Source organism: Salmo salar, chromosome ssa03 (assembly GCF_905237065.1).
Source record: "Salmo salar chromosome ssa03, Ssal_v3.1, whole genome shotgun sequence".
Lineage (NCBI taxonomy): Eukaryota > Metazoa > Chordata > Actinopteri > Salmoniformes > Salmonidae > Salmo > Salmo salar.
The window spans coordinates 46,371,986-46,396,390 of NC_059444.1; the positions used below are offsets into that span (position 1 = coordinate 46,371,986).

At 46.3% G+C, this 24,405-nt stretch overlaps 1 protein-coding gene across 2 annotated transcripts in view; it reads right to left on the reverse strand.

The window, feature by feature from the left end:
- The window catches only part of zbtb46 (zinc finger and BTB domain containing 46), a 130,533-nt gene that overhangs the window by 57,980 nt on the left and 48,148 nt on the right, over nucleotides 1-24,405 (reverse strand). For both annotated transcript variants that reach the window (XM_045714900.1, XM_014191964.2), the window contains exons 2-3: nucleotides 16,331-16,556; nucleotides 14,319-15,165 (exon numbers count right to left, since the gene is read on the reverse strand). In XM_045714900.1, coding sequence (XP_045570856.1) covers nucleotides 14,319-15,165; nucleotides 16,331-16,519 — 1,036 coding nt within the window. In that variant the 5' untranslated portion in view covers nucleotides 16,520-16,556. The remainder of the gene's footprint in view (nucleotides 1-14,318; nucleotides 15,166-16,330; nucleotides 16,557-24,405) is intronic.

Consider the following 24,405-nt stretch of genomic DNA (forward strand, 5'->3'; position numbering starts at 1 on the left):
GGAGGACAATAGAAGGGAGGAAAGGAATACAGCTAGAAAGATAAAAGGGAACAGCAAGGCAATGAAGTCATGGGTTAAGAAGACAGAACAAGTGATAAATGAGACTGAACAGAGTGGGAAGAGAAGTGAGAGCAGGAAGAATACAGGCAATAAACTAGAAGGACAAAGATGCTGTAGAGAGAGGACGAAAGAGAAAGTGGTAGAACAGAGAGATAACTAGAGAGAATAACGGGGAAGGGAAACTAAGGAGAGAACACAAGAGGGCTAGATAGGGGGAATAAGAGAGAGAATGAGAGCTTGGTAGAGAGGTAGAGAGGTGAGTGATAAGTATACTGTGACTTTAGGAGACTCTAGGAGAAGGGGATGATTTGGAAATGGAGGGGAAGAAGGCTAGGCTGCTTCCTCAGTCCGACACAGGAATGTAGAGCGGGCAGATCCGTGTGTGTGTGTGTGTGTGTGTGTGTGTGTGCGTGCCAGACAGGAATCTCTAACCCCCACAGACTCTGGCTCCACTTATCTGGGCTCGGGGAGAGAGAGATGAAGGGGTAGAGGGGGAGGAAGGGAGAGAGGGTAGAGATCGTTTTTGGGTGTCCAGCACTATCACGTCCCCCTCTGCCCTCATATCTCCCCTCTCTCTCCTGTCATCCCTCCAGCTAATAAACACACAAAACTTTGAGCGTGGATGCGTTCGAGGTCAAGGGAACTCAGGGAATGCCAAAAAGTCAAACCACCACACTGGGGCGGCGACAAAAAATAACACAGCCAGCCTCTGAGACCATTATACACACACACCTTATTCTGCCTCCTGATGATTTCTCTCCTTTTTCTCGAAAGAAAAGAAAGGACTTCACTTTAGTTTGCTATTCACTGTCCCTGTGAAAGAAAGCAGTCACACACAGACACACACACAAATACCAACCTACCAATCTACCCTGGAGGAGTAAAACACACAGACACACACCCACACTTCTCTTTCCAGTCCATTATTCCATCTCCCCCTTCTCTCTCTTCTCTTCCCACTCCATTATTTCTTCTCTCTCCACTCCATTATTCCATATCCCCCTTCTGTCTCTACAAAATAATTCAATCTCCCCCTTCTCTCTCTACAAAATAATTCAATCGCCTCCTCTCTCTTCTCTTTCCACTCCATTATTCCATCTCCCCCTTCTCTCTCCACTCCATTATTCCATCTCCCCCTTCTCCCCCACTCCATTTCCTCCTTCTCCCTCTTCTCTTCCCACTCCATTATTCCATCTCCTCCTTCTCTCTCTTCTCTTTCTCACTCCATTATTCCATCTCCTCCTTCTCTCTCTTCTCTTTCTCACTCCATTATTCCATCTCCTTCTTCTCTTTCCACTCCATTACTCAATCTCCCCCTTCTCCCACTTCTCTTTCCACTCAATTATTCAATCTTCCCCTTCTCTCTCTCCACTCCATTATTCCATCTCCCCCTTCTCTCTTCTCTTTCCACTCCATTATTCCTTCTCCCTCCTCACTTTCCACTCCATTATTCCATCTCCTTCTCTCTCTACAAAATAATTCAATCGCCCCCTCTCTCTTCTCTTTCCACTCCATTATTCCATCTCCCCCTTCTCTCTCTTCTCTTTCTCACTCCATTATTCCATCTCCTCCTTCTCTCTCTTCTCTTTCTCACTCCATTATTCCATCTCCTTCTTCTCTTTCCACTCCATTACTCAATCTCCCCCTTCTCCCACTTCTCTTTCCACTCAATTATTCAATCTTCCCCTTCTCTCTCTCCACTCCATTATTCCATCTCCCCCTTCTCTCTTCTCTTTCCACTCCATTATTCCTTCTCCCTCCTCACTTTCCACTCCATTATTCCATCTCCTCCTTCTCTCTCTTCTCTTTCTCACTCCATTATTCCATCTCCCTCTTCTCTCTCTTCTCTTTCCACTCCATTACTCCATCTCCCCCTTCTCCCTCTTCTCTTTCCAGTCCATTATTCCATCTCCCCCTTCTCTCTCTTCTCTTCCCACTCCATTATTTCTTCTCTCTCCACTCCATTATTCCATATCCCCCTTCTGTCTCTTCTCTTCCCACTCCATTATTTCTTCTCTCTCCACTCCATTATTCCATATCCCCCTTCTGTCTCTACAAAATAATTCAATCTCCCCCTTCTCTCTCTACAAAATAATTCAATCGCCTCCTCTCTCTTCTCTTTCCACTCCATTATTCCATCTCCCCCTTCTCTCTCCACTCCATTATTCCATCTCCCCCTTCTCCCCCACTCCATTTCCTCCTTCTCCCTCTTCTCTTCCCACTCCATTATTCCATCTCCTCCTTCTCTCTCTTCTCTTTCTCACTCCATTATTCCATCTCCTCCTTCTCTCTCTTCTCTTTCTCACTCCATTATTCCATCTCCTTCTTCTCTTTCCACTCCATTACTCAATCTCCCCCTTCTCCCACTTCTCTTTCCACTCAATTATTCAATCTTCCCCTTCTCTCTCTCCACTCCATTATTCCATCTCCCGCTTCTCTCTTCTCTTTCCACTCCATTATTCCTTCTCCCTCCTCACTTTCCACTCCATTATTCCATCTCCTCCTTCTCTCTCTTCTCTTTCTCACTTCATTATTCCATCTCCCTCTTCTCTCTCTTCTCTTTCCACTCCATTACTCCATCTCCCCCTTCTCCCTCTTCTCTTTCCACTCAATTATTCAATCTCCCCCTTCTCTCTCTTCTCTCCACTCCATTATTCCATCTCCCCCTTCTCTCTTCTCTTTCCACTCCATTAATCCATATCCCCCTTCTCTCTCCACTCCAATATTCCATCTCCTCCTTCTCTCTCTTCTCTTTCCACTCCATTATTCCATCTCCCCCTTCTCTCTCTTCTCTTTCCACTCCATTATTCCATCTCCCCCTTCTCTCGCCACTCCATTATTCCATCTCCTCCATCTCTCTCTTCTCTTTCCACTCCATTATTCCATCTCTCCCTTCTCTCTCCACTCCATTACTTCATCTCCCCCTGCTCTCCCTTCTCTTTCCACTACATTATTCCATCTCCTCCTTCTCCCTCTTCTCTTTCCACTCCATTATTCCATCTCCCCCTTCTCTCTCTTCTCTTTCTCACTCCATTATTCCATGTCCCCCTTTCTCTCCACTCCATTATTCCATCTCCTCCTTCTCTCTTCTCTTTCCACTCCATTATTCCATCTCCTCCTTCTCTCTCTTCTCTTTCCACTAAATTATTCCATCTCCCCCTTCTCTCTCCACTCCAATATTCCATCTCCTCCTTCTCTCTCTTCTCTTTCCACTCCATTATTCCATCTCCCCCTCTTCTCTTTCCACTCCATTTTTCCATCTCCCCCTTCCCTCTCCACTCCATTATTCCATCTCCCTCTTCTCTCTGTTCTCTTTCCACTCCATTATTCCATCTCCCTCTTCTCTCTGTTCTCTTTCTCACTCCTACTGTCTTGGGATTCCCGCACCAACATGTTGGCCCTGAGGTGTACATTCTAAAAACAAATGGTTCTACGTCGTGCCAAATAAGGGTTCTTTGGCTTGTAAATATAACGGAACTCTTTTTGGTGCTAAATGGAACCTTTTTTTGAAGGTTCTATAAAGAACCATGCTCATAAGGTTGTAAATGGAACCTATACAGTGCTATTACCCTTTCCTAAGGTTCTATAAAGAACCATGTTCATAAGGTTCTAAATGGAACCTATACGGTGCTATTACCCTTTCCTAAGGTTCTATAAAGAACCATGCTCATAAGGTTCTAAATGGAAGCTATACGGTGCTATTACCCTTTCCTAAGGTTCTATAAAGAACCATGCTCATAAGGTTCTAAATGGAACCTATACGGTGCTATTACCCTTTCCTAAGGTTCTGTAAAAAAAAACATTCCAAAAATATTCTATATAGCACCAAAATAGGATTCCGCTATGGTTAAAAACCTTTTGGGGGCTATATAGAGCACGTTTTAATGGTTTCATGGAGAATGGCTCTTTAAAGAACCTTTCTCAATCTCAATGGTCTTTGTAGAACCATAGAGGATTTTTTATTCTTGTTTAATAGCCATATTATATTGTTAGAATTCAATAGGTGTGATGATTGTGTTTATTACCAAGTTGAATCAGGTGTGCTAGCTCTGGAACAGCTGCTCTCTATTGACACAAGGCCATCCAACAGGTAATAACTACACAACAGATTAGATCAAATGGAATGACACTCTCACTCACAGTTGCACAAAAAGAGCTGTGTGCAAACCACACCACAAAATATTTGAATGAGCCGCCGCCAATATATTTTAATTTTCACTAAAAGTGGAAAGAACCATTTAAAGGCTCAAAGTGTTGTTTGGGTCAATATGGTTCCACATGGAACCCTAATTGTTAGTGTGTAGTAGGCCTGTGGTGTGGATGTACAGTAGGCCTCACTCCCTCATAGCATGCCCATGCAGTGTGAGGGTAGCAGGGGTAAAGAGGGGAAGATGTAAGAGGAGAGGAGAGATAAACGGGATGAAGGGGGCATAAGGGCAGAAGAAAGATTAGTACGGCTGAGAAGGCAGGTTAAGAAGGGGTTGAAGGAGGTTGATTGATTAAAAGAGTTTAAACTGTCACCAAGAAAAACACTGGGTATAATTTGGGATTTGCATGTGAACGTGTGCAGTCCAAAAAATATACTGTAACACACACACACGTGCACGTGCACACACACACACACACACACACACACACACACACACACACACACACACACACACACACACACACACACACACACACACACACAGCTCCAATATATGAAGGAGAGCAGAAGTGACAGTGTGAAAAAGAGGGATGGAGGGATGGAGGAGAGGACAGATGGAAATGAAGGACAGACAGTGGCTTCCAGGACTTCCTTTGGCCCTCTCTGACGGACAAATATAATGACACACATACTCAAAGAGCCCTATACAACAATACACATACCCACTCAACACACATAGACCCAACAACCACCCCACGTGAAAGCATTCAACACAAAAACACCTAATGTGTTATCCTCTTCATTGTCCTCCGTGCTTTCAACAACACTTGAATCTCTTCTTTAAAAAGAAGGGAGTATGTTGCTGTCAGATGGGAAGGACAGGGAGGGGGTGAGCAAGGGAGGGAAAGGTTGAGGGGTAAGAGAGGGAGGAGGAACGGGTGGGAGGAACAGGGAAGGGAAGGATGAACGTGTCAAAGGAAGGGAGACTTTGCCCTCGAGCACGATTGTGTGTGCGTGTGTTGTGAGTAAGTTGTGACTTGGCCAATCTGACACACCCACAAGCCAGCAAACCTCCACATCCTGTTAGGGGCGTACGTTTGTCCTCACCCACTCCCCCCCTTCTCATACTGGTCAGACGGGTGAAGGAGTGTGTGTGTGAAGGGGGAGTTCACTACAGTAAATAGAACAAAGCTCTCTAAAATAAACAAGAGGACCAAGAGAGAGAGAGTAAGTTTAAGACGCCCCAGGGATTGGTTTGAGGGCTTCTCTCTCTCGCACACTTAAAAGCCACATGCAGACACACACAAACACACACACAGAAAAACGCACACTTTGTTCACTGTCGAGTTCTGCCACACACACACACACACACACACACACACACACACACACACACACACACACACACACACACACACACACACACACACACACACACACACACACACACACACACACACACACACACACACACACACACACACACACACACACACTCAGGCATTTAAACCACCACTCTCCCCTCCCTCTCTGTCCAGCGTGCTGGTGAATAACACCCAGTCAGAGGTCTGAGCAGAGTTACACCACAGAGAGCTGGACAGGCCAGGATAGTTCAGGCCAACCGTCTGACTGATCTAGCCATTACAGAGCATCCCATCACTACAGCAGCACCGGAGTCTTAGTTAATACACTGTCAAACTACAGCAGTCCAACTGCCCTCCACTTTGCTCCACACTACTGCCATTTCCTCAACTGGTTCCTTCGTAACACATCCATTCTACTATGTCAGTCAATCTTCTCCCCATATCTCAATACAGAACCACACTAGCCCTATACTACTACACATGGTTGCTCACAGTCCAGGGTTCATCCACAGTGTGAGTATGCCTTTAGGTGTGGGCATATTTGCATGTTGTCTGTTGCAGTGTGTGTGTGTGTGTGTGTGTGTGTGTGTGTGTGTGTGTGTGTGTGTGTGTGTGTGTGTGTGTGTGTGTGTGTGTGTGTGTGTGTGTGTGTGTGTGTGTGTTTGTTTGAGATACTGTGAATGTTCAACCACAGCAGCCCCCTGCGCCAACAGGACATCCTGTCAGGGTGCCTTCTGGGTAACTTTAGATCTGAACGATCAATGTGCGCTGAGCGCACATACTTGCGTGTATGTATGTGCTGAGTGCATCCGGTGTGTGTGTGTGTGTGTGTGTGTGTGCATGGGCTGTGGTTAGCTGGGGAGCACAGGCCCTGCCCAGGTGCACGATGAGATGGCTAATCTTTAACCCCCCAGCTCAGTCGCTCCTCTCTCCTCCACCCTTCACTAATCCTCTCATCAACGCTCCTCAGCAATTTCCCCTCTTCTCTCCTTCTCCTATCCCTCCCTCTTAGTTGTGTTCCAGTGGCAGTCTGTTGACAGGCGGGGGTGCTGACGTTTTGGAAAAAGACATGGTCAGGCCTGGGGAGGTGGTGGCTTCCTGTACACCAGGGTTCTGTGGAGCCAGAGGGTTTATAAATACACCAGGTGTCACTATGTGGAACACACAGAGTGGAGGTGAGAGAGAGGGAAGACAGGGGGGACCAGATCTCTGTGTTAGATGATAAAATAGATGAAAGGGTGAAAAATAGGCTAGTGTGCGTACATGTGTGTGTTTGTGGTGTAGGCGTAGGGGTTTCAGCTGGTGTACTGTCCATAATGTCCAACAGGATGTGAGGTCATATGACAAAGATGGAGGGTAGGCGTTGAGAAGTGGTAGTTACCATGGTGATAATAGAACAGTGGGCTACTGAAAGAGAGAGACAGGAGGCAGAAGAGAGGAGGAGGGGGAGAAACAGAAGAGAGAGGAGGGGGAAAAACAGTTTAACAGTCTTCCGTCACGACTACCAACAGAACAAATAACCATTCAGCCCCAAAACTGAGGGACAGTGGGAAGTGGGGGAAGAGGGGAGGGAGGTGGGGTGACAGGGGCACAACAAGTCAACCGGGTGGAAAGGCTGCCAAAGAGCAGAGAGATGTGGGGGATGTTGGTGAAGAGAGGAGAGATTGAGGGGGAATGAAAGAGAGGAAAAGAGAAAGAGAGTGAGAGAAGGCAAGAAAGAGAAAGAGTGAGAAAGTGAGACAAAAAGAGAGACAATTCAACATCACCCAGGCATAACCCAGTACTTGTCAATCAGTGAGTCGTGAAGAGAGGGGTTAAAAATTAAGTCCACGTTTTGAAATATTAAATCTATTTTGGTTTTTAATGGAGAAACAGTGAATTAAAAGGAGGAAGAGAAATATATAGAGTAGATGATTAAACTGGGAAAAAGAGGAGGGATAGAAAACCAGAGGGGTGAGGGGGTTGAAATCTGTTCATGGTGTTTTAAATATTAAACCTATTTCAAGTTTAATGAAGTGCAAATACTATGGGGAGAGTCTTAACTGGAGTACGGAGCAGACCGGGGTGAAAGGGGGAGCCGATTCATTATTTCAGGCGTTCACCTTTAGACTGTGGAGACTTGGGGAGAAGGAAGGAATAAGAGAACAAGAGAAAAAGTTGACGAAGAAGTGCTGAAGTGCGGGCAGTTTTAAAGACGCCTTTTTGGCTACCCCAGGTGAGTGTGGAAGGCCCCATGGGAATTGTCAGAATGATGAGAGTATAATAGTAATACAGGCCCAAACACGCACAGATACAAATACACACACAGAGCAGAACGCCTGTCTGGTACTCGGCTAACAACAATAAAGGGATTGTATTTAATGAAAATCATTTCCTAACATGGTTTACAAGGTGACCAACACTCTAGGCCTAGTCTAAGAGAGTGTTGCGGACCTATGGGTAACATATAATCTGCAGAGAAATAGCATATAAAGTCTGACCTCATCTTGAATAAATACTTTGTTTAAACCGTACTGTATGTGTAAGGGTTTTACAGTGTGTGTGTGTGTGTGTGTGTGTGTGTGTGTGTGTGTGTGTGTGTGTGTGTGTGTGTGTGTGTGTGTGTGTGTGTGTGTGTGTGTGTGTGTGTGTGTGTGTGTGGTTCAGTGGAGGCTGCTGAGGGGAGGACGGCTCATAAGAATGGAGGGAATGGAATGGAATCAAACCATGTGTTTGATGTCATTCCATTTACTCCATTCCAGCCATTCTTAAGAGCTATCCTCCCCTCAGCAGCCTCCAGTGGTGTGGTTGTAGCTGTTGGGTAGACTGTGAAGCCCCAGTAGATAGCAGAAAGAGTGAGAGAAGTACACTGTGTGTAATCGATGAGTTAGGGCTGGAGAAAAACCCCTGTTTGGCTGATCTGCACACATCTACATTATCAGATGCTCTAAGCAGTGTGTGTGTGTGTGTGTGTGTGTGTGTGTGTGTGTGTGTGTACACATCACACTGTCCATCTCCTAAGAATTTCTAAAAATCCCCCTAGCCAAACCAAAAGGTCACAATGTGGGTTTTTCACAGACGGAAAAAAACCTCAAAACTCACCAGTTCTTTTTTATTAGTCCAAACAGCAACTGTATACAGCCTACGTTTACCCCGTAAACAAAGCTAACAGGAAGAGAGAGACAGTAAAGAAGAGAAGTAACACAGAAATCAAATAGTTCCTAAGAACGACTACCACGCTTGAGTCATATGAAGTAATACAGTTGCATTAAAGTGTTATTTGGTAGCGAATTGTAAAATATAATTGTGTGCCTTATTTATATATTGTATTTCTAAATACTGTCCCTATCAAATACTATTATTAAGCACAATTTTCAAATAAAGGATTGAACATGGAATATGGAATACAAGTGAAATGTTGGTATACAAACACATACCCTATTCAAAATGATCCTACATGTCTACTGTATACAAACACATGCCCTATTCAAAATGATCCTACATGTCTACTGTATACAAGCACATACCCTATTCAAAATGATCCTACATGTCTACTGTATACAAACACATACTCTATTCAAAATGATCCTACATGTCTACTGTATACAAACACATACCCTATTCAAAATGATCCTACATGTCTACTGTATACAAACACATACCCTATTCAAAATGATCCTACATGTCTACTGTATACAAACACATACTCTATTCAAAATGATCCTACATGTCTACTGTATACAAACACATACCCTATTCAAAATGATCCTACATGTCTACTGTATACAAACACATACCCTATTCAAAATGATCCTACATGTCTACTGTATACAAACACATACCCTATTCAAAATTATCCTACATGTCTACTGTATACAAGCCAACAAATACCTAATAAATCCATATAATTTAATGAAATGTGATTTGAAAATTCACACACACAAATGGGTTCAAAAACACACACACACACACACATATTCGGATGCGCACAGACACACGCATGCATGCACGTGCACACACACACACACACACACACACACACACACACACACACACACACACACACACACACACAGAGAGACACAGACACAGACACACACACACACACACAAACACACAGAGAATTCAGTTTGCTGCTCACTGGCCACGATAATGATATCAAGCCCACAGCAGATGTTTGGAAGTGAAGGGAATCTAAGGAAACCAAATCCTAATTCTCCCAGCTGTTTAAGTCAACATGTAGTTTCATGAAAACACTGAATGGCTCTGTATTAAGACTATCTGATCCTTACATAGTCTGAAAACCCTAGGCAACACAGTGACTATAGGGTCTGGTTTCAATCATGGACTCTTTTGGCATAAAGGAACTACGTCACTGCCTACGACACTACTTTATCCACTTCAATAAAATACAAAATAGAAGCTAGCAAGATGGAGATCACAGAGGTAATTTTTAATGAGTGCATTTCGCAAGTGGCTAGTTTGCATCAACTGCCTTAACTAAAAGCCCTGCAAAGGTTTTGCCTGCAAACTTCTTGCATGACTGCCTTGTGACTTGTTGGGAGAGTACCCAGAATGATTTGTTTCCCATTCTCGACGTAGGCAGTGACGTAGTTCCTCTATGCCAAAATATTCCATCATTGAAACCAGACCTTAGTCAGTGTGTTGCCTAGGGTTGGGTTTTCTTGACCAATCCTTACATGCTTAATATATTCCCACTGCTACTGTTGATACTGTTTGGAAGCATCATACACATAGACAGTCCTATCTCTAAGTCTCTGATAGCATCTCTGCTCCACTAAAACATCCACTCAGAGGAGGCATCTTAAAACAGCTAAGTCTATAAGGGGTAGTAGAGCCAGCGTCTATGGAGAGGCATTATCAAAGAGGGGGAGAGAGAGACAGAGAAACAGACAGAGAGAGAGACAGACAAACAAAGAGAGAGCGACAGTGAGAGAGGAAGAGAGAGAGAGCGTTTAGGTATTATTCCATCAATAAGGAATGAAGCAATTAAGCTAATCTCAGAGTTGAGGTGCCCTTCTCCCTCTTATCATTACTAGAGGACGTCATAGAAACCAACCGGACTGGATGGTGTCTCCACACACACACAAACACACTATTTTACTAATCCCACCACAGGTGGTTGGTTGCACCTTAATTGGGGAGGACGGGCTCGTAGGAATGGCTGAAGCGGAATAGGTGGAATAGTATCAAACACATTAAATACATGGTTTCCTTGTGTTTGATGCCATTCCATTTGCTCCGTTCCAGACATTATTATGAGCCGTCCGCCCCTCAGCAGCCTCCATTGAATCCCACCATTCCTCTATAAACTACCAGTACAACCCCAAACCCCTCCCTCAAACACACAACCCTTCCTCTCGTACAGCCACTAAACCCATATTGCTAAAACTCCATGGTCAGACGACACAATACCAATACTCTCAACCCCTGAAAGACAACACCCCATTACTGCACACAAGACTTCAACTAAACCACTACTCTGACACATCCAAAGACCAGCTCTGCCAGGGGAAACAGCAATTCAACCTCTGACAGCTTGAACTACTGTACCAAAAACCTTTCACAAAATATGGAAGGCAAAATACCACTGATAGGTAAATGCCTGGGTTTGGCTGCACTAGTGCCAAACGCTGCCAAAATACATTACCGGCAAACAGAGACTTCCTGTAACCTTTAGTCAATGCTGAGAGAACATTTCCTGGGTAATGCCAACCATGCAACCTTACTCTGGTTTGGACAAAACTGTGCATGCATGTGTGCGTGCAGGTGTGTGTGAGTGTTTATGTATTGTGTCTCTCTGTGTGTGTGTGTGTGTGTGTGTGTGTGTGTGTGTGTGTGTGTGTGTGTGTGTGTGTGTGTGTGTGTGTGTGTGTGTGTGTGTGTGTGTGTGTGTGTGTGTGTGTGTGTGTGTGTGTGTGGTTGTGTGTGTGGTTGTGTGTGTGGTTGTGTGTGTGTGTGTGTTTATGTGCCCCGGACTTCAAGACAATTTAGAGTTAAGAAGGTAAATTAATAAAAAGCTTATACGGATCCTCCCTCCCTCCCTCCCACCCTCTCAATCCCTTTCCTGCCTCTCCCCACTCTCCCTCCTCCTTCTAGCCTCTCTCTCACCTCTCTCCCTCCCCGTCTCCGATTCTGCCTTGCCCCATACTTTTTTCTCTTCTGCCCTCCCTCTCTGTTTTCCCTCCCCCTCTTCTCTCCTAACTTGCCACCCTTCCCTCTCCTTCCCCCCTACTCCTCCCACCCAGCCCTGTCTTTCTCCTCTTCATCTCTCCCCCTCCTCCCTCTTCAGAGAAGTCCTTCCCTAAACCCCAGAGTCTGGATGGCGAGGACGCGCTGGTAATCCATGCGCTGACCCAGGTCAATTCAATTATCCTGTTTTCTTTAGCTGCTACCACGCGTGTGCCCATTTCACAGCCAACTCCCTTAATGCACCCATGATTAGCTTCCCCTCACTTTTAATGATCTACCTATCCACACACACACACACACACACACACACACACACACACACACACACACACACACACACACACACACACACACACACACACACACACACATCTCGTAACTATCGAAGCCAGCCTGTGTCAGACACACACACACACACACACACACACTCTTGTACCTCCTGACGTCTGCCGATGGCCGTAAAGGAGAGAAAGACACACATCGAATGGTTTAATGTTCCCTCTAAAGGAATCTAAACACTCCCATTGTTTTCTAAATGTCTATTCCAAAGATCAGCAGGTTTCTGGGAAGAGGTTTGTTATCTAAGGCAATTCATCTGTACTGTCTAACATTTTTTACATTTGAGGTCGGAATTTTACATACACCTTAGCCAAATACAAATTTAACTCAGTTTTTCACAATTCCTGACATTTAATCCTAGTAACAATTCCCTGTCTTAGTTCAGTTAGGATCACCACTTTATTTTAAGAATGTGAAATGTCAGAATAATAATAGAGAGAATGATTTATTTCAGCTTTTATTTCTTTCATCACATTCCCAGTGGGTCAGAAGGTTACATACACTCAATTAGTATTTTTAAATTGTACTGTATTATTGATTGTATGTTTATTTATTCCATGTGTAACTGTGTTGTTGTATGTGTCGAACTGCTTTGCTTTATCTTGGCCAGGTCGCAGTTGTAAATGAGAACTTGTTCTCAACTTGCCTACCTGGTTAAATAAAGGTGAAATAAAAAATGAATAAATAATTTAAATATAGGTGAAATAAAATAAAAAAATGGTAGCATTGCCTTTAAATTGTTTAACCTGGGTCAAACGTTTCGGGAAGCCTTCCACAAGCTTCCCACAATAAGTTGGGTGAATTTTGGCCCATTCCTCCTGACAGAGCTGGTGTAACTGAGTCAGGTTGGTAGGCCTCCTTGCTCGTACACGCTTTTTCAGTTCTGCCCACAAATTTTCGATAGGATTGCGGTCAGGGCTTTGTGATGGCCACTCCAATACCTTGACTTTGTTGTCCTTAAGCCATTTTGCCACAACTTTGGAAGTATGCTTGGGGTCATTGTCCATTTGGAAGACCCATTTGCGACCAAGCTTTAACTTCTTGACTGATGTCTTGAGATGTTGCTTCAATATATCCACATGGTATCATGAGGGAGGAAAACAATCTATTTTGTGAAGTGCACCAGTCCCTCCTGCAGCAAAGCACCCCCACCACATGATGCTGCCACCCCCGTGCTTCACGGTTGGGATGGTGTTCTTCGGTTTGCAAGCCTCCCCCTTTTTCCTCCAAACACAACGATGGTCATGGCCAAACAGTTTTATTTTGGTTTCATCAGACCAGAAGACATTTCTCCAAAAAGTACAGTCTTTATCCCCATGTGCAGTTGCAAACCGTAGTCTTGCTTTTTTATGGCGGTTTTGGAGCAGTGGCTTCTTCCTTGCTGAGCGGCCTATCAGGTTGTGTCGATATAGGACTCGTTTTACTGTGGATATAGATAATTTTGTACCTGTTTCCTCCAGCATCTTCACAAGGTCCTTTGCTGTTGTTCTGGGATTGATATGCACTTTCCGCACCAAAGTACATTCATCTCTAGGAGACAGAACGCGTCTCCTTCCTGAGCGGTATGACGGCTGCGTGGTCCGATGGTGTTTATACTTGCGTACTATTGTTTGTACAGATGTCATGCAAAGAGGCACTGAGATTGAAGGTAGGCCTTGAAATACATCCACAGGTACACCTCAAATTATGTCAAATAGCCTATCAGAAGCTTCTAAAGCCATGACATCATTTCTGGAATTTTCCAAGCTGTTTAAAGGCACAGTCAACTTAGTGTATGTAAACTTCTGACCCACTGGAATTGTGATACAGTGAATTAGAAGTGAAATAATCTGTCTGAAAACAATTGTTTGAAAAATTACTTGTGTCATGCAAAACGTAGATGTCCTAACCAACTTGCCAAAACTATCGTTTGTTATCAAGAAATGTGTGGAGTGGTTGAAAAACTAGTTTTAATGACTCCAACCTAAGTGTATGTAAACTTCCGACTTCAACTGTATGTGCCTTTTGCTTTACCTTTCAAAATGATATAAGATAATCATGTTACCAAATATGGATTAAGTAGATACAAGCAAAGCATTCTCCTGTACCTTCTCCTGTACCGAGGATGAAGCTCACCTATCTGGGATCCTGGACCACCATGCCAGCTCCATCACACTCTCTCTGTAACCCACCACACCCTCCCCTCCCATGTACCCAGGGTAAGAGTGTCCTACCTGGGATGTCTTTTCCATTGTAGCTCCACCCCGTCACGCCCATCATGGAGGGCAGCGGCGACCCCGGCCTGCTGTCTCTGTCCCCCTCGGTCTGCTGGGTAATGTGTCTGACCGTGTCCTTGTTCTTCCTGTTCTTCCTCCGCCCAGACCCAGAGGGCTGCCACGGCCCTTCACCTCCTCCCCCATGATCCCCCTGTGTCCCTGCACCCACATTGGGCCCATCCCGAGGGTGAGAAACGGAGGAGGGTGAGACTTGTTCCTCTTTGACAGTGATGGGGCGGTAGTTGTGTGGCCAGGCGGGCTGGGAGTCATGACCACCGTCCTCCTGGCTCTCGTGGCTCTTGGGTGGCTCCTGGTCCTCTTTCCCATATGTACTGCCACTACCCTCATGGCAGCTGGCAATGGCGGAGTCCCCAGAGGAGTTGGCCGGGCTTGTACGCCTCCCCAGCCAGGGCGAGGAGCTTCGTCCTGATATGATAGACACCAAGGCTTCTGACGCCACCCCTCCTAACCCTCCTACTCCTCCCCCTATAACTCCCCCAACTCCTCCTCCACCTCCCCCTATACCAGCGCCCGAGGCAGCCCCCATCTCAAAGTCGGCCAGTTCGTCGGCCAGTTCCGAGCGGATACTGATGTCCAGTGCAGCCTTGATGAAGCCGTGACAGGCCTGGACAATGTCGGTCATTTGCAGGTAGCTGGCAGCTGACATCACCTCAATGACATTTTTACTGGTCAGCGCCAGGTGGGCCGAGTACATGAAGTCCAGAATGGCTTTGAAGCCCGTCGCTGTGACGATGTCCAGGTGAGTGACAGTTGTCTGGTGATGTGGCTCCGCCCCTTTCTTCACCTGAATGATGAATAATAATATGTTTGATGACCTGTCGTATTGTATAGCCGTTTACATTTTAGACACTTAGCAGACGCTCTTATCCAGAGCATTCATCTCATGATACAGTAGCTAGGTGAGACAACCACATATCACAGTTATAGTCAGTACATTCATCTCCAGATAGCTAGGTGGACCAGTCATAGTCAGTACCTTCATCTTCAGATAGCTAGGTGGACCAGTCATAGTCAGTACATTCATCTCCAGATAGCTAGGTGGACCAGTCATAGTCAGTACATTCATCTCCAGATAGCTAGGTGGACCAGTCATAGTCAGTACATTCATCTTCAGATAGCTAGGTGAGAAAACCACGTATCACAGTCATGGTCAGTACATTCATCTCCAGATAGCTAGGTGGACCAGTCATAGTCAGTACATTCATCTCCAGATAGCTAGGTGGACCAGTCATAGTCAGTGCATTCATCTCTAGATAGCTAGGTGGACCAGTCATAGTCAGTACATTCATCTTCAGATAGCTAGGTGGACCAGTCATAGTCAGTACATTCATCTCCAGATAGCTGGGTGGACCAGTCATAGTCAGTACATTCATCTTCAGATAGCTAGGTGGACCAGTCATAGTCAATACATTCATCTCCAGATAGCTGGGTGGACCAGTCATAGTCAGTACATTCATCTTCAGATAGCTAGGTGGACCAGTCATAGTCAGTACATTCATCTTCAGATAGCTAGGTGGACCAGTCATAGTCAGTACATTCATCTTCAGATAGCTAGGTGGACCAGTCATAGTCAGTACATTCATCTCCAGATAGCTAGGAGGACCAGTTATAGTCAGTACATTCATCTTCAGATAGCTAGGTGAGACAACCACATATCACAGTCATAGTCATGCCGTGGGATTTACTTAAGATATTCCTTGAAGAGGTAGGGTTGAAGAGTCAACTGTCCCGACATTAGGGGGAAGCTTGTTCCACCATTGGGGTGCCTTCTCACAAACTCAATATGCTTAACATAGTATGAGGGTAATCAGTTATTCAATCAATCAATTAACCCCATTTAGAGCAGGCAAAGGGGACAGCAGTACTTATCTATGATCTGGGATTAAGGCCAACTTCCAGTCCTCCACCACCAACATACATAAACATCTCCACAGATCTCCCACACCCACCTGGCAGTAAAGGGTCTTGAAGTAGCGCGAGGAGCCCAGGAGGATGTTCTTATGGGCCTTGAAGATCTTCCCATCCACGATGACACAGGCGTCACACAGGATGCCATGCTGCCGCTGCTCGTTGAGCTCCCGCAGGAGCTGCCGGTAGTGGGACGAGATCTCCATGTCCTCCTTCCTGTTGCTATTCATTTGGTTAGCTGACCTGTAAGCCTCTCCTGGATACAGTCTGAGGGAGAGAGACGGGGTTGGAAGGAGAGAGAGTTTACAGTTTAATTTGGTTAGACGACTGGGAGGGAGGGAGGGAGACTGGGACAGTGATAACAAACCAGTCCACCAACCATTTTTACATTTTACATTTTAGTCATTTAGCAGATGCTCTTATCCAGAGCGACTTCCAGTAGTGAATGCATACATTTCATACATTTTTATTTTTTTATTTTTTTTTTCCATCCAATGCAGTTTCCCAGCATGCTACAGTAAAACATTGACAGAGTTTGGGAGTATGAGATGAGCTATACAATTCCTAATTACCACAAAGCATAAAAAATGCCACACATTGCCTCAAAATCCCTGATTCAAAGCAATGCAAAATACCCCAACATATAAAATACCTCAATCAGCTACTGACAAACCAAGCACTGTGGACTAGTCCTGTATCTTGGACCATGATAAATATCACAATAGTGCTCCTGATGACCAAGCAACAACATCAATAGAAAAACTATTTCAACTGTTGTGGTTTGTTGTCCAAAAAAACTCTGCAATACATTTCCAAAAATGACTCTGTGTGTGTACAGCCTGGATAACTGTGGCTCACTCTGGAGATTAGAGGCTATGTGTGTGTGTGTGTGTGTGTGTGTGTGTGTGTGTGTGTGTGTGTGTGTGTGTGTGTGTGTGTGTGTGTGTGTGTGTGTGTGTGTGAGAGAGAGAGAGAGAGAGAGAGAGAGAGCACAAGTCCTTGCTTCTCTCTCTCTCTCTATGGGGAGAACAGGCTAGACTAGCTCCTCCATTTGGCTTCTTTCCACCCCATCACCCCACTAACTGACCTACAGTCATTACACACAACTCTTCAACAAAACAGAGCTGAACTGCTTTACAGTGTGTATGTGCTGCATAGCATTTCATTCAGTTTATGCCCTCTCTTACTGGGATATACATCTGTATGTGTATGGATGGCCTTTCTACTGGGGTGGTAATCAATAGGTAAGGATTTGACGAGAACTCAACAGAGCCCTCTGTCCCCTTTGACTGTTCACAGGTTAAAGACAGGCAGAAAACACACAGAAGAGATGGAAAGAAGGAGAGAGAAGAGAGAGAAAGAGGGAGGGAGGGAGGGAGAGGGAAGGGAGGAGAGAGGGAGAGAGGATCGAAGAGAACAAAGGGACATTGCCATGCCGACGCATTTACAGCGTGAATTGGAGAATGAATAGTGACACAAACACTCACAAATACACACAGCCATATAAACTGCCCTCGCAGACACACATGCCAACACAACACACAGGTCAACACACAGGCCAGTACACACACACACCAAAACACACTGACACACAGGCCAGTACACACACACACACCAACACACACTGACACACAGGCCAATACACACACACACCAACACACACTGACACACAGTATTTGGAGCATTAGCACCCCCCTAGAGTTCTCGTCTTGGTGAGGGCTACGCAGAGTGTTACCAAATGCACTGCTGATTTGTTTTGGGAATGCCACAGCTGTCACCCCTCATTGGCTGTTCAGGGAGACGACAGCCGTGGTTGGCTGAGGTGACAGCAGCGTTTGCTTGGGGGCCGGCACACTTCAGGTCATGTTTGAGAAAGCTGTGCTCAACCTGATGGCTTGTAAGATCACATCAATCCTGTGTGTCTCTCACATCCACTCAGACAAACATACCTCAAGTCAACGAACACAGCAGGAACTGAGTGACAAGGCTGTCTGTCTCTGTGTGTGCGCGTGTGTGTGTGTGTGTGTGTGTGTGTGTGTGTGTGTGTGTGTGTGTGTGTGTGTGTGTGTGTGTGTGTGTGTGTGTGTGTGTGTGTGCAAGCGTGCGTGCGTACGTGTGTGTGTTGGGGGGAATAGGGGGTGGGCTTGTTGACGGTCACAAGGCTGTCTGTCTCTGTGTGTGTGTGTTGGGGGAATAGGGGGTGGGCTTGTTGATGGTGACAGGGCTGTCTGTCTCTGTGTGTGTGTGTTGGGGGGAATAGGGGGTGGGCTTGTTGATGGTGACAGGGCTGTCTGTCTCTGTGTGTGTGTGTGTGTGTGTGTGTGTGGGGGAATAGGTGGTGGGCTTGTTGACGGTCACAAGGCTGTCTTTCTCTGTGTGTGTGTGTTAGGGGAATGGGGGAATGGGGGTGGGCTTGTTGATGGTAACAGGGCTGTCTGTCTCTGTGTGTGTGTGTGTGTGTGTGTGTTGGGGGAATAGGGGGTGGGCATGTTGATGGTGAGAGGGCTGTCTGTCTCTGTGTGTGTGTGTTGGGGGGAATAGGGGGTGGGCTTGTTGATGGTGACAGGGCTGTCTGTCTCTGTGTGTGTGACTGTTGGGGAAATAGGGGGTGGGCTTGTTGATGGTGACAGAGCTGTCTGTCTCTGTGTGTGTGTGTTGGGGGGAATAGGGGGCGGGCTGAAAAGCAATGATGCAGATTTCTCTAAACGGTCTATAACAGTTCTGGATGTCTTCCAACTGACTCACACAACCAACTGACTGCTTCCTCACAAAACCAACTGACTGCTTCCTCACACAACCAACTGACTGCTTCCTCACACAACCAACTGACTGCTTCCTCACGCAACCAACTGACTGCTTCCTCACACAACCAACTGACTGCTTCCTCACACAACCAACTGGCTGCTTCCTCAAACAACCAACTGGCTGCTTCCTCACGCAACCAACTGACTGCTTCCTCACACAACCAACTGACTGCTTCCTCACACAACCAACTGGCTGCTTCCTCAAACAACCAACTGGCTGCTTCCTCAAACAACCAACTGGCTGCTTCCTCACACAACCAACTGACTGCTTCCTCACACAACCAACTGACTGCTTCCTCACACAACCAACTGACTGCTTCCTCACACAACCAACTGACTGCTTTCTCACAGAAACAACTGACTGCTTCCTCACACAAACAACTGACTGCTTCCTCACACAAACAACTGACTGCTTCCTCACACAAACAACTGACTGCTTCCTCACACAACCAACTGACTGCTTCATCACACAACCAACTGACTGCTTCCTCACACAACCAACTGACTGCTTCCTCACGCAACCAACTGACAACTGACTGCTTCCTCACACAACCAACTGACAACTGACTGCTTCCTCACACAACCAACTGACTGCTTCCTCAAACAACCAACTGACTGCTTCCTCACACAACCAACTGACTGCTTCCTCAAACAACCAACTGACTGCTTCCTCACACAACCAACTGACTGCTTCCTCACACAACCAACTGACTGCTTCCTCACACAACCAACTGACTGCTTCCTCACACAACCAACTGACTGCTTCCTCACACAACCAACTGACTGCTTCCTCATACACACAATTGACTGCTTCCTCACACAACCAACTGACTGGCTGCTTCCACAAACAAACAACATCCTCACACAACCAACTGGCTGCTTCCTCACACTTCCTCAAACAACCAACTGGCTGCTTCCTCACACAACCAACTGACTGCTTCCTCAAACAACCAACTGCCTGCTTCCTCACACAACCAATTGACTGCTTCCTCACGCAACCAACTGACTGCTTCCTCACACAACCAACTGACTGTTTCCTCACACAACCAACTGACTGCTTCCTCACACAAACAACTGACTGCTTCCTCACACAACAAACTCACAGCTTCCTCACACAAACAACTGACAACTGACTGCTTCCTCACACAACCAACTGACAACTGACTGCTTCCTCACACAACCAACTGACTGCTTCTGCACACAACCAACTGACTGCTTCTGCACACAACCAACTGACTGCTTCCTCACACAACCAACTGACAACTGACTGCTTCCTCACACAACCAACTGACTGCTTCCTCACACAACAAACTAACTGCTTCCTCACACAACCAACTGAATGCTTCCTCACACAACCAACTGACTGCTTCCTCACACAACCAACTCACTGCTTCCTCACACAACCAACTGACTGCTTCCTCACACAACCAACTGACTGCTTCCGCACACAACCAACTGACTGCTTCCTCACACAACCATCTGACTGCTTCTTCACACAACCAACTGACTGCTTCGTCACACAACCAACTGACTGCTTCCTCACACAACCAACTGACTGCTTCCTCACACAACCAACTGACTGCTTCCTCACACAACCAACTGACTGCTTCCTCAAACAACCAACTGACTGCTTCCTCAAACAATCAACTGACTGCTTCCTCAAACAACCAACTGACTGCTTCCTCAAACAATCAACTGACTGCTTCCTCACACAACCAACTGACTGCTTCCTCACACAACCAACTGACTGCTTCCTCACACAACCAACTGACTGCTTCCTCACACAACCAACTGACTTCTTCCTCACAGAACCAACTGACTGCTTCCTCACACAACCAACTGACTGCTTCCTCACACAACCAACTGGCTGCTTCCTCACACAACCAACTGACTGCTTCCTCAAACAACCAACTGACTGCTTCCTCAAACAAGCAACTGACTGTTTCCTCAAACAACCAACTGACTGCTTCCTCACACACACAACTGACTGCTTCCTCACACAACCAACTGACTGCATCCTGAAACAACCAACCAACTGCTTCCTCAAACAACCAACTGACTGCTTCCTCTCACAACCAACTGACTGCTTCCTCACACAACCAACTGACTGCTTCCTCAAACAAACAACTGACTGCTTCCTCAAACAACCAACTGACTGCTGCCTCACACAACCAACTAACTGCTTCCTCACACAACCAACTGACTGCTTCCTCAAACAACCAACTGACTGCTTCCTCAAACACCCAACTGACTGCTTCCTCACACAACCAACTGACAACTGACTGCTTCCTCATGCAACCAACTGACTGCTTCCTCACACAACCAACTAACTGCTTCCTCACACAACCAACAGACTGCTTCCTCACACAACCAACTGACTGCTTCCTCACACAACCAACTGACTGCTTCCTCAAACAACCAACTGACTGCTTCCTCAAACAACCAACTAGCTGCTTCCTCACGCACACAACTGACTGCTTCCTCACACAACCAACTGACTGCTTCTTCACACAACCAACTGACTGCTTCCTCAAACAACCAACTGACTGCTTCCTCACACAACCAATTGACAACTGACTGCTTCCTCACACAACCAACTGACTGCTTCCTCACACAACCAACTGACTGCTTCCGCACACAACCAACTGACTGCTTCCTCACACAACCAACTGACTGCTTCTTCACACAACCAACTGACTGCTTCCTCACACAACCAACTGACTGCTGCCTCACACAACCAACTGACTTCTTCCTCACAGAACCAACTGACTGCTTCCTCACACAACCAACTGACTGCTTCCTCACACAACCAACTGGCTGCTTCCTCACACAACCAACTGACTGCTTCCTCAAACAAGCAACTGACTGCTTCCTCAAACAAGCAACTGACTGCTTCCTCACACACACAACTGACTGCTTCCTCACACAACCAACTGACTGCATCCTCAAACAACCAACCGACTGCTTCCTCAAACAACCAACTGACTGCTTCCTCACACAACCAACTGACTGCTTCCTCACACAACCAACTGACTGCTTCCTCACACAACCAACTGACTGCTTCCTCAAACAAACAACTGACTGCTTCCTCAAACAACCAACTGACTGCTGCCTCACACAACCAACTAACTGCTTCCTCACACAACCAACTGACTGCTTCCTCAAACAACCAACTGACTGCTTCCTCAAACACCCAACTGACTGCTTCCTCACACAACCAACTGACAACTGACTGCTTCCTCACTCAACCAACTGACTGCTTCCTCACACAACCAACTAACTGCTTCCTCACACAACCAACTGACTGCTTCATCACACAACCAACTGACTGCTTCCTCAAACAACCAACTGGCTGCTTCCTCACGCACACAACTGACTGCTTCCTCACACAACCAACTGACTGCTTCTTCACACAACCAACTGACTGCTTCCTCAAACAACCAACTGACTGCTTCCTCACACAACCAACTGATCGCTTCCTCAAACAACCAACTGACCGCTTCCTCACACACACAACTGACCGCTTCCTCACACAACCAACTGACTGCTTCCTCAAACAACCAACTGACCGCTTCCTCACACACACAACTGACTGCTTCCTCACACAACCAACTGACCGCTTCCTCACACAACCAACTGAGCTCTTCCTCACACACACAACTGACTGCTTCCTCACACAAATAACTGACTGCTTCCTCAAACAAGCAACTGACTGCTTCCTCACACAACCAACTGGCTGCCTCCTCACACAACCAACTGGCTGCTTCCTCAAACAACCAACTGGCTGCTTCCTCACACAACCAACTGACTGCTTCCTCACACAACCAACTGACTGCTTCCTAACACAACCAACTGACTGCTTCCTCACACAACCAACTGACTGCTTCCTCAAACAACTAACTAACTGCTTCCTCACACAACCAACTGACTGCTTCCTCAAACAACTAACTAACTGCTTCCTCACACAACCAACTGACTGCTTCCTCACACAACCAACTGACTGCTTCCTCAAACAACCAACTGACTGCTTCCTCACACAACCAACTAACAACTGACTGCTTCCTCACACAACCAACTGACTGCTTGCTCACACAACCAACTGACTGCTTCCTCGAAAAACCAACTGACTGCTTCCTCACACAACCAACTGACTGCTTCCTCACACAACCAACTGACTGCTTCCTCACACAACCAACTGACTGCTTCCTCACACAACCAACTGACTGCTTCCTCAAACAACCAACTGACTGCTTCCTCACACAACCAACTGACTGCTTCCTCACACAACCAACTGACTGCTTCCTCACACACACACACAACTGACCGCTTCCTCACAGACACAACTGATCGCTTCCTCACACACACACAGCTGACTGCTTCCTCACACACACAACTGACTGCTTCCTCACACAACCAACTGACTGCTTCCTCACATAACCAACTGACTGCTTCCTCACACAACCAACTGACTGCTTCCTCACACAACCAACTGACTGCTTCCTCACACACACACACACAACTGACCGCTTCCTCACAGACACAACTGATTGCTTCCTCACACACACACAGCTGACTGCTTCCTCACACACACAACTGACTGCTTCCTCACTCACACAACCAACTGGCTGCTTCCTCACACACACAACCAACAGACTGCTTCCTCACACAACCAACTGACTGCTTCCTCACACAACCAACTGACTGCTTCCTCACACAACCAACTGACTGCTTCCTCACACAAACAACTGACTGCTTCCTCACACAACCAACTGACTGCTTCCTCACACAACCAACTGACTGCTTCCTCACACAACCAACTGACTGCTTCCTCACACAACCAACTGACTGCTTCCTCACACAACCAACTGACTGCTTCCTCACACAACCAACTGACTGCTTTCTCACACAACCAACTGACTGCTTCCTCACACAACCAACTGACTGCTTCCTCAAACAACCAACTGACTGCTTCCTCAAACAACCAACTGACTGCTTCCTCACACAACTGACTGCTTCCTCACACAAACACAACTGACCACTTCCTCACATACACACAACTGACCGCTTCCTCACACACACAACTGATCGCTTCCTCACACACACACAGCTGACTGCTTCCTCACACACACACAGCTGACTGCTTCCTCACACACACAACTGACTGCTTCCTCACACAACCAACTGACTGCTTCCTCACATAACCAACTGACTGCTTCCTCACTCACACAACCAACTGACTGCTTCCTCACACAACCAACTGACTGCTTCCTCACACAACCAACTGACTGCTTCCTCACACAACCAACTGACTT